Raw genomic sequence first — 12,032 nt, 5'->3', positions numbered from 1 at the left:
TATACAGCGAAGTCGTTGAAATTTGACTCACCTTGTTGATTACATACGTACATCTTCAAAATTAGCATAAAAAACCCTACCAGCAAGTTTGTTTCTAACCCTCACAGGCTCAGAGATTGCGAAGAAATTTGCAGAGCTCTCAACTGTCAGTCACAGAATGTCCCTGTAGAAGGCAAATACATCGATGGAGAGTGATTACAATGAAGAGGCAGATCGATGAAGTGCCAGACACGTTGTTTTTTTCTCCTTACGTGTGACGTAGGCCTCAGCAAAAGAGCGCAAACAGTGAACATTTCACTAGCAGCTCTCCGGAAAGCATCCACACACGCGCTCTCTTCTCGTCTTCTCAAGGTAAGGTTGGCTTCTCACAACAGACAGCTGTCGCGATAAAACACAGAACTGGATAAAATTATGACAAGCTTTTAAATGCAGTTTTACAATGTGTTTTTGTGAACTTTCAGGAAGGGTAACCTGAAAACGCGGTTCTAGTTTAATTCAGAGTTTAACGTTTACTCTACCTGGACTCAGCTTCAGATGAAACAACATTTTTAGATTTAGCGTGTTTCCAAGCGGTCAGACATTCTGAAGGATGTTGGTATGTTAATGATGGTTGCCATGATGCAGTTTCCATAGCCTACAGTGCGTCACTACCCACAAAACGACCAGAATGCTGTTGATCAGGTGATGCACATTTTGAACACATTAGTCATTAACATAACTTATGAAAATCCCTTAAGGTGTAAAGATGAGAGCTGTGTCGATGTGCAAGGTGAAGTGACAAACTAGGAGAGAGAGACAGAAAGAGTGTGTGTTGTTGGGGGAGGATCTGGGCGTGGGTTTAGTGTTATCTCACATTTCCGCTTTAAAATGGTCCGTGGCTCATTGATATCAGCTCGGAATTTCAATTAGTGCGCAAAGTTGGAAAACACCTTATAAAGCCTCAATCTTCACAACTTTATAGCCCAATCCTCTGCATGCAATAATAAAGAATACATCGAGTTTTAATTAGACAGAACAAACCAGCTTAATAAATCAAAATACGAACTGACTCTATTTAATTTATTTGACTCTCATGTTAAAGCAATTCAGTGGCTTCCCACAGTGGTCAATCTGAATTCATATAATTACTCTTATTAACATAGCCAGTTGTTTTCACATAGACAACTTCCCCTTGTTAATTCTCAGTGAATGATGAGACACCCTGGCTCCACAGCAACCAGTGAGTGTAGCCCACATTCTTATAAATGAAAAGCCTGTTTGTGGACCTTATGCAACGTCAGAATCTTCTTATGGAATAAGTGGGCAGGCAAAGTTTGTACAAAGAGCTCAGTTCAATATAGGCAAGTTTGAAGGAAAGGGATAGCTGGTTAAACAAATATTGGTGGTTGAGAGTGTGTAATGTTCTGCATTAAAATGAGCTGCTTTATCACATGAATGAAGTATTCTGCTGCTGTAAAGAGTTAAGCTTCTGTCACATTGGTGTAGCAGGATATTTTGCTTAAAAACCATTTCAGCTGCAACATGTTAAGATTTTAGAGTTTCTTTTCAGACTTTTGCTGAGGAAGATGTTCCACTTGGAATGGACGGGCCTCAAGTCACATTTCTGCTTGCTCTGGCATATATGCATCACATACTTTTATACCACCAGTTTGGCAAAGGGCCCTTTGCCAAACTGAAATAAAAAAAAATATAGGCTTCCTACAATTTGATCCCCTTCTTACACAAAAGAAAAGTGTTATCATGAATTTCTTCACATAATCTAATTGCTCTCTTTTGGTGGCAATGCGCTGGGGGTTTAATAAGTTACATAAACATTAACTTTGTTTCCTTAGTGTTTATCTCAGCTTACGCGTTTTTGCAGGGTTGGGTTTTACAATTTTCTTTCATGGAGTCAAAAAGGCTGATCAGGGCAATGTGACCTCCAGCCTGGTCATAGCAAGGCTGCCAGCATATGTTAATCCTACAGTTCTTTCCTTGTGACCTTTCCTTCCCCCTCACTAGTGCCATGCTATTGTAAATGGACAGCCTAGAGCCATGCAAGTGATTTCATGTTTAGCCTCCTCTCAGCCAGCCTCCTGCTTTGCTAAACTTCCCCACATGGGGATGTACTCCAAGGCATCTCAGCTATGCGCTGACCAGTTTGTGTCATTTGCAGTGCCACTTATGAGATTTAAAACAAAAGAAAAAGCCACAGGCCTAAATCAAATTCATTTGGCACATGTAGTACTTAGTTGTGTTGTTTTTTGCAGAAATATAACATTTGGCTGAATTATGGGAAGTCCTGGAGATTTTAAGCATAGTCTAGGGTGTGTAGCTGTTTAAAGCGTGAGTTATCTGATGGCACTAGGCCCTGTGGCTGAGAAATCACATGCAGTCAAAGTGTATTCATACTAGGTCAGTTTGATTGTGATAGTATGTTAAAACATACTTTTCCTACTAAGATTGAGGAAGCAAAGTGTACTTTGGACTGTGAAGCTGCATTGGGAAATGTAGGCATACAAGGGGATAAGGTAACATTGTAATATTAAATCCTGAGTAACAATGGAAGCAAGAATTTGCTATTTTTAATGAAAGTTATAACATGCCTTTGGCCTGTAGAATTTTTTGGGCACAAATGATCATGCAACAAAAAAACAATATTAAAGGAAAGCTCTACAGAAACAGTCATGTTTTGTCAGATAGTTTCAGTGGGATCCTTTTTGTGAATTTGGTTAGTCTATTTCTATATATAAACTACCTATTTGCATTAATCATGTAAGGGAACACATTGGAAGACACACTCAGTGGAAATGTGGAAGCAGGATGCTTACTCCTGCCCACCCAATGGAGTGGCGGGGGCAATATTCAGCCATACTGAGGGGTCTTTGTGTGAGCTAAGGTGGTGTGAGTGTGATGTCAAAACCCACAGAGTTGTAATTGAGATCCTCGATGGGTGGACTAGAGTGAACCTACCCCATTTACCACAGGGTGGAGGGGTGTCCTTTTTCAAACAAGTACTTTATTTGTGATATTTGAATATTTCTGTATTCAAATACACACAAAAATCACTTGAAATGTCCTGAGATGTCAGAAAGGACAGAGTTTTACATTATGGACTTCAAGAAGATTATGATTTGAAGAAGTTCCAGGCATGACAGGTTGCAACAGAATGTTCATATGTTATATTTAAACTAAGCTTAAATGTTTCCACCTTTGGATGAAATCTGTGCTTTCAACACATCCAGGTAGTTCTGCCCTGTCAAAGGCTCATTACCAAACCTAGAATCAAGGAATGGGGGCGTGTTTCCTCCAGCTACACAGAAATAGTGTACAGTACAACATTGCTGCAGCAAAAATTATTTATGTAAAAAACTTTCTGTTCCATGTGTTCAGAGTACTCAACTTTCTTTGTAAAATGTCCTGCTAAAATTTATGTGAAAGGTATTTTATTGTTGAAAATTTTAGAATTGAAAGGTAAGTTCTGTTCTTACCTAGCACTGTAAGACCATTAGCAATGTTGATTTAACATGGATAGCTTCTGTCTTGGAAGCCTTCTAACTGACTACATTATCTTACTGTATGTCATCATACTGTTATATTGGTTGCCAACTTGGCAATAAATTGATTACTGGACTTAATGTTATTCTTATTGATGGTATTTTTAATGTTTAAGCATCTTTACACTGTAGATCCATCACAGCTAGAAGAAGCTCACCCATAAATGTCATCTAGCATCTCTGAATGGCTTTATAGTTGGATGGCACAAAAATTCCAACAACACTTTGAAGACACTCCAAAAAAAGACGCCCATACACTGATCTGCTTGACAGATATTCATCATAGACCATTAAATAAGTTTATTTCACGCAGCTTATAAAACCCTGAAACAGGAAATCTATTTCAGTCTGAAATTTCAGAATAATACAATTAAACACTCAGCTCCACAGTTTTAAGAACTCTGCAGGAAGATGCTGGGGGATGTTGCCTTCTTCAGATTCTTAGACAGAGTTCTGGGTGCAGACACAGTTAGGAAGTTAAATACAAGAACCAGTTAAAATGTCTAAATGGTTTGTCCATATTTGTTCTATCTGTAAACAACAGAGTGAAGTTTACAATTCCTAGTGAGATCTTTCTTTTTGAAAAATAAGGGAGCTAAGACATGTAATCACTGAGCATATTCCATAAATTACATGTAAACAACCTGGCTTTATATTTCCCTGGAAGTTTTATAATGAAGTTATCCAATGCACTTAAGAAAAGAAAAAAGTATCAGTGTGTGTAATGGAAGTTCCTGACATCAGTGGTATGTACTACACCCGCAGGTTACATGTATGACATATGTAATTGAGACGATGAAGTCACCTCACTTTGCAGTAATTGTTAGAGGGCAAGGACACATGACCCTCAGGGAAATTCATGGAAATGTTTCAAATAGCCTCATTTGACAAAGTGGTTAAGACTATGAAATGGTTTTTCAGTTATGCGGTCTTTGGGGCCAGTTTTAAACATGGTAGAATGTTAATGTTAAAGAAGTGCTTAGTACTGCACTCTGAATAAGACAATGTGGACTGCCTGGTAAAGGTATGATAAATGTTTAAGTAGCTTTGAGAAATGTAAATGTGAATTATACTTGTTCCTAAAAACTAAACAATCTATGAAATTACACATATTGTACTGCATATAAACTGGTTTTGAAGTGACCAGCACCATGGTCTTCCCTCAGTCTCTTTCTAAATCTGTTCTTTCTGACTGATGGCTCATTTCAGGTCCCCTCTGAGAGAAGTTCTTCTATACAATACGTCATTCCTCCGGTGAAGACAGATGTCATGGTCTTCAAAAGATGCACCTTGTTTAAAAGTGGAAATTATCATTGACTGATGAGTAGATTAGGGGTTGACTGTTTTTTTAGAAGACAAACACTATGCTCAAGTGCTATCCTTTACAAAGTAAGTTTTTCACGTGTGGGCCTATTTAGAGGTTAAGATGATAAGCCGTTTTTTGACTACTGCCTAAGAAAAGCACACTTATCAGCACTGAAGCTAGGATGGTTTAACTTGATTTAAGTGTGTTTTGAATATCATTCACTGCAGATGTCTTAAATTGCAACAAGGGTCTGTTGAAAGGTCTTTCATTGATTTAAACCTGGTTCAGTACACATGCAAGAACAAGTTATTGATCAGTGATAGCAATCATTCAGTGACCAGCAGAATGCAAGTAATATCTTCTTTTTTGGGCTAGAATGCTAATAAAACTACTTAGCAATGAAATATGTCATAATATAAATATGTATTTGGATAGATTAAACACTTACAATCTGATTATTTCTTCTTAAATGTCTTGACAGCATTATTTTTCACAACCTATGACTGGCTTCTTTTCACTTGCAGAAATATGTTAGGTAGCCAGGTAGTGTATATGTGTTAGGATTATGTATTTCAATGTATAGTAACCATGCTGACAAAAGGTGTAAAGTTGACTTTATTTCTAGTTTAGGGAGACTGTAATTTTACTGTTCTTGCTCTGTATTTTACAAGGCAACTTATTAGCATTACCCTTTGCCTTTTACAATTCTAGAATGTATACAGAAATGTTCATTTCAAAGCAAATGCCAGATCAAAGCAAGGTTAATGGGCACTATTAACATGGCAGACTAAACTTCTTAGTTCAGTTTGGCAAGCAGACATGTTTAATAATAGCAAAAGCTTGTATATCTCCATACAAGGACTGTTCAGTTGTTTCATTTTGAATAATGCCTGCCCTAAAACCTGACCTGAGTAAAATGGGCATGTGTAAATACATTACAGCATTCCTGGACCTAGCATTGTCAATAGGTCATTTGTTTTCATTACAAATAATACTGTGTCTGGCAGCTCACAGTTTTAATTGGTCATGGAGTCAGGAACGTGGCCGTACAGCTGACTGTCTTTATGTTGCTGTCCCCATAGAAGCTGGTTTTGTTGCATAAGCAGCAAAAAGTCCCAACCTTAGTTTAGACTTTCACTGAATGCTATTCTAGATAGTAAAGAAGACATCAGAGCATGGTGTATGACCAAACAATAAATACATTTGAACACATTTAATCTTACCACATTTGTAAAACTTATGAAGTGTGCAATACCAGGGCCTTCATGTATTCGATTAGGTGGAATCAATTGAATGAGTCAGTGTTTTTACTGGCTTTCCTTTGACCATGCTCCAGTGAAGGTTGGGACCAGTTTCTAACAGCTTGTGGATTTCAACAGTTGTAATCTTTCCCTGTTGCAGAACTAGAGCTAGAAGCACAGAACTACTATTTCTGTTGTCCTTTTGCAGTCCATCCCACTGTAATTTATCCACTAAGGACCATCTCTGATAACATTCAAGCTTGGGCCTGTTTTCCCAATGCTTGTTCTCACTATAAACAATACAGTGTGACAGAGGAATGTGTTTTGTGACATAATTTTCTGTCAAAAGCATGATTGCTGTTGACCAGAGTCAAAGGGGGCTGTATTTAGTTAAGTGTTGTCACACAAAAAAGGCTCGTATCTGGCAGTCGTTACATCGTAGATGCCCCTGGGACTGGGAAAAAAACCTGGGGTGAGAAAAAAACTCCTGCAGCTGCAACAACTGCCATAAAACAGTATGGTGGACTGCTTTAGCACTGCAAATCTAATGGAGTATATTCTCTTCCTGTCTAAAATGGTGCTTTTTTTGTTTTGGACACTGAAGCTGGACCTATTTTGCATCGCAGAGGACTTTTTCTTGCAGTGTCCTATATTGCTGTTCATTTTTTTCTGCTGCAAACAAAGAATTCAGCATTTGTTTACACCAAGCATATTATAGCTATTCTCTCATGGAATAGGACACTTCACTGTCTTATCAGTGGTGGATTCTTGGTATGCGTAATGACTATTTGCAGGTTGGGTTGGGGGTGGGGGTGGATGGGTGCAGGCTCTGCTCTGCAGAGAGAGCACTGTTCTGTTCTGCTGACTGCAGAAGGACTACCTGGCACCCTCTGCCAGTGCGTCAGCACTCTGAAATAAATGAAGAGGGAAAAAAAGATCAATCAGTGTGACTGCAGAGAGAGAGAGAGAGAGAGAGAGAGAGAGAGAGAGAGAGAGAGAGAGAGGCCAGATCTTTTGCATGGCTGTCTGGACATACAGTACACTAGTGGCTTGGAGTGTTCACTCCGTAAGATGGTGAGTCTGATACCCTGCTCTCTCTTTATGCTTTGCTGTGGTACGAAAGGACAATGCTGTAGTGGGACGAACTATGCTCAAAAAGTGTGTCTGGTTTACCTATATTATCAGATAGGTAAAGTTTTTTGATGTAAAGAGAGTGCAGGGCAGGTTACTGACTCCTTCAGCATTGGGGTGAAGATTCAAATCGAAGTTGGTGTTATTTGGAGTCTGCATATGTGAGCAGAGGGGATCAGTTCTCTTCTGCTCACACATGTAAATTCCAAGTTTATAGCTCTGGTCATTTATTTTAGTAGCAGCTCGGGTTCTTGTGTATGCGCGTGGATTTGCTCAAAATGAGGGATTATAGTGATAGTGACAACGACATCATGAGCACTGCGCTGCTAGAGCAAGCACAGTCCTTCGCTGGGGAATTACTGCAGATGAAAAAAGGCTCAGAAGCAGGTCACACAAGACCAGTGCTCTAAAGGGTTGCAAAAAGGCTAGGTGCACACTTTGAACTTGCAGTGGAGGATACACTCTGTCAAAACTGGAATCAGTGACTCTACCATGTTCTGTCTGTTTTTTGTTTTTTTTTGTTTTGTTTTTTTTTTGTAGTGAAGTGATTCCATTGGTGCTATTTAGGAAGATGATCACGCTGCTTCTCCTCGGCTTTTTCTCTTTGAGCCAAGCAGACAACTTTGACCAGGTGTATAGTGACCTGGAGAACTACAGGACTATCTACATCTCAGGTAAGTCAGAAGTTGGAGGAAGTGTGTTTTGCCTGCTTGTAAGCTTGAGGAAGACATAAAGGAGTGTCTGAGGACTGCAGTGGATGTACCCACCCTCTACCATCTTTAAGACATTTATATCATTTAAGTGTCACTTCATGGAATTCAAAGGTTTGGTAGAATGTTATAGACTCTATTAGGCCTGCGTAGGATTGGGTTTACATGTTTAAACTGCCACCCTACATAATTTCTATCACCTTCTATCACCCTTCTTTCACACTATCAACCTTGATCAGGTCAACAAGTAACCCAAGATGGCTGGCTTATTAGTTATGTGACATGACATCAAATGTGTTTTTCACAAACTGATTTTCACAGTGGCAAATTTAATTTAATTAGCCTGAGCAAGCTTGTGTGAATTCTTGGTTGGGTTAAATTAGGGCTAGAGGTGGGTTTAGTGGCCTTAGCTTTTAGTGACATTTTTGGTGGTTTCATTGTTTACTTTGCAGAAGGATTAGACACATCTACATTTCCACCAGAGTAATGTTTGGACATCTAGAGCTCTCTTCTACAAGCAGGGGTGGTTCTGCTTTTGCAAAATCTAACATGATTCATATATTTGCATAACCACAACAGCCTTAGAAGCCTATTGTGAATTCAGTAATGACAGTGCACTGTTTGGAAACGCCTTAAAATATTGGATTTTAAACAATACACCAACAAAGAGGCAGCAGATACATCCTAGACCATATACCAGACATCGCCCTCAACTACAGAGAATAAAAGTGTTGATGGAGATGCAGCCAAGAGGTTGTTTGTTTACCTAAGTCATGTTCCTCATCTTAAAGTTTGTACCAAATTAAAGTCATTGCTTCTTTAGAAGGCAATGATATTTAACAGGCATAGGATTTGTTTTTTAAGCATCAGATTTATCAATTTATTTGACATTTACAGCTTAAATTTACAACTAAAAACGTTAAGTAAGTTATTAGCTATCTTTACTCTAATGGAACAGGGCCATGTAATTAGCTCTTTTTCACAGAGCTGCAATGGATTGTCTTGTCATTGGCACTGTCCTCATGATCCAAATATATAGAACATAAAAAAGTTAATCCTTCTCTTCTTCAAACACTTCAAACTTTTTGTTCTCAGAATTTCAGTGCTTTTACCTTAACTTTTCAGAAAATGGGCCTCGACTGTCAGTTGTGACAGAGCAAGCCAGAGTGGTTTCTCGACGAGGGGGCAACATAACACTGCCATGCTCATTCCAGAGGGACCCCTCATCTGCACCAAATCCCAAACTGAGGATCAAATGGACTAAGTTGACTTCAGACTTTCTGAAAGAGATTGATGTCTTTGTAGCTATGGGTTTCCATAAGAAGAGCTATGGTAGCTTTCATGGCCGTGTGCATCTTCAAGGAGCCAGTGAGAATGATGCCTCTCTAGTCATTACTGAGATAACATTAGAGGATTATGGGAAATACAAGTGTGAGGTCATTGATGGCCTGGAGGATGACACAGGAGTGGTTTCACTCGATCTCCAAGGTAAGCATCAGCATGAACTCTGTATTTTGCACTCTATATAATGTTATATAATGTAAGCAGGGAGTAGGACTGTGTGATATGGGCAAAGTGTCATTTTGCAACATATTAAAAAACACATTTGCAAGTGAGCACATTTTAACTCGGAGAACATAGGCTGCAATTTCTAGTAGTTTTCTAATAGTTTTTCAAACCTTCTTTTGCTGGTGTGTTTCGTCTGTCTTATTATGATATATTACATATTATGCTAATGTCTTAAAGTGCTGTAATGCTACATGTTTGCTATACTTAGTTTCAGGCATGGTCTTCTCTGCCAAAGTTATTTAGTTATTTTATAGCTTCATTACTTTTGTTGGATCAGATGGCTAGTGGCAGCTAAGACACTGACTGTTAATTCTCCCCACAGGTGTTGTGTTCCCGTATTTCCCTCGTCTTGGTCGCTACAACTTGAACTTCCATGATGCTGACAAGGCCTGTCGAGACCAGGATGCCATTGTGGCCTCATTCGATCAGCTGTATGATGCCTGGAGAGGAGGGCTAGACTGGTGCAATGCTGGTTGGCTTAGTGATGGATCAGTGCAGTACCCAATCACCAAACCTCGAGAACCATGTGGAGGAAAGAACACTGTGCCTGGTGTAAGAAATTATGGGATGCGAGACAAGGAAAACAACAGATATGATGTATTCTGTTTTACTTCTAACGACAAAGGTGTGTCATCAATCGATTTGTGAAAATACGAAAATAAATTGTCTTATGTATTAAAGCATGTGTTACATGTTACATTATAGAAATGGTGGTCTATTTGGGGCAAAACCTAGGCAATTCCCTGTCCAAATGGAGTAATTGATCATTGTCATAAAGGAGGAACCAGCTACTGCTATGAATAAACTATCATATTAGGGAGCCCCAATACAGACTCCTTCTGACAGATTAATATATCTATCCTCAGTAATTAGATAGAAAGCAAATATTTAATAGGACCAAGACCTAAGACACCATTAACATTAAGGTCCAAAGGTTTATAGCTTGGTTTAGCAAGTTACTAGTGTTGACATTACAGCAATGTAGCTTGTAGAACCCAACCGACTCATAAGCCCTATGTTGTGTCACCTATTCCTATTGTGCCTCACCGAAACAGATCTTGTAGCGAAGGCAACATATCATCATTATACATGCCAACAAAGAGGTCAGTTATACAGGCAAAAGAGCAACAATCAAATGCTCAGACATGAACTTTTTTCTCCAATTAATAGTGTATGGTAATTCCATTAGAAAATGACCAACTACATATCAGAACTTCATCAGCACAATTTTTTCTAATGGTAATAAATCTGCTGGACTGCATTATTAGCTGATATTATCAGCCAACTGATAGTTAGCTCCATAATACCTGGCACCCTTGGTAAAAAGAAGTTTACACTAAATATTTTTGAGAAATCTAACTTTTAATGGAAAAAAAAACATTCTAAGGAAACAAAAACAATGATCAAAAATACATTTTTAAACCACATATGTCACAATTATTGGCACTCGAAATTCCTGTGAACAAAATGTATGTGAAACGTGTTCCTAATTATATTTTACTTTTTTCACAAACTCTCTGTGTAAGTTCATGAGTTCTGGTTTCACTGGAGTATAAATATGAGGTTATACAGAGGCCAAATTCCCTTAGTCATTCATCAACATGGTGAAGAGAATACATAAATGAGACTAAAGTGTGTTTAGCTTTGTAAATGAGGCAATGGCTAAGAGGTTTAAAACAATCTGTGCTGTAGTGGACCTACCTTGAAGAGCATCCAAGTGTATTTTTTATTTCTGTTAAAGATTAGATTTCTCTATTAGCATTTTATTATCCTTTTTTTCCCCATCTTTAGCAGGGAGCTGACTGTATATCAGTCGGGCCCTAATTAACACTATTATATAAATAATATTAATTTCAACAATATAATGTCTCTCATTATTTTGGGCTCTGTAGGACGGTTCTACTATCTGACGCCCTCTTCCAAGATGACGTATGATGAGGCGGTTCTGGCATGTCAGAAAGATGGTGCTCACATTGCCAAAGTGGGGCAAATGTACGCAGCATGGAAGCTGCTGGGCTACGACCGTTGTGATGCAGGCTGGCTGGCTGATGGCAGTGTGCGCTACCCTATCTCCCGCCCACGCCGCCGCTGCAGTCCCACGGAGGCTGCTGTGCGTTTCTCAGGTTTTCCGGACAAGAAGCACAAACTTTACGGTGTCTACTGCTTCAAAAGGCAGAACTGAGAAGCACCCATGTGAAGCATAGTTTTCTGCAGAGGGGAAGAGTAGAGGAGAAGTCAGTATGAGAGCATGTTAAAACTGTGACGGTGTTTTCCCAAATACTGTAATTGGAAATAATTGGTAATACAGTAAGAATTTGGTGGGACGTGAGGTGAAGATTTTGAGGGTTGAAGGACTGTTGGAAAAAAAGTTGACCTTGCTTCTCAAAAACAAGTTTACTCTATAAGATACGAATACCATAATTGTAGATTTCTAAATAAGCCACAATACATTTTTGAAGTTTGAATGGTTGTTTACTGATATATACTGATTTGCTGTTTATCATGAGAGACAGCATGTAGTATCACAAGAGTAAGAGAG

At 38.9% G+C, this 12,032-nt stretch overlaps 1 protein-coding gene across 2 annotated transcripts; it reads left to right on the top strand.

Moving 5' to 3' along the window:
- hapln1b (hyaluronan and proteoglycan link protein 1b) lies at positions 1–11,814 on the top strand. 2 transcript variants are annotated; one of them, XM_036595787.1, is made up of 5 exons: positions 1–351; positions 7,755–7,888; positions 9,050–9,412; positions 9,816–10,118; positions 11,386–11,814. In XM_036595787.1, the coding sequence occupies exons 2-5, from the start codon at positions 7,786–7,788 to the stop codon at positions 11,673–11,675; spliced, it is 1,059 nt and encodes a 352-aa protein (XP_036451680.1). In that variant the 5' UTR covers positions 1–351; positions 7,755–7,785; the 3' UTR covers positions 11,676–11,814. The 2 variants fall into 2 exon arrangements, with proteins under 2 accessions (XP_036451680.1, XP_036451679.1); XM_036595786.1 differs by lacking the exon at positions 1–351 and adding an exon at positions 6,912–7,157.
- The last annotated feature ends 218 nt before the right edge of the window (positions 11,815–12,032 follow it).

The sequence above is a fragment of the Colossoma macropomum genome, unplaced genomic scaffold, assembly GCF_904425465.1.
Source record: "Colossoma macropomum unplaced genomic scaffold, Colossoma_macropomum, whole genome shotgun sequence".
Classification (NCBI taxonomy): Eukaryota; Metazoa; Chordata; class Actinopteri; order Characiformes; family Serrasalmidae; genus Colossoma; species Colossoma macropomum.
Note: the sequence above shows the minus strand (reverse complement) of the source record. Positions and strands in the feature narration are given on the sequence as shown.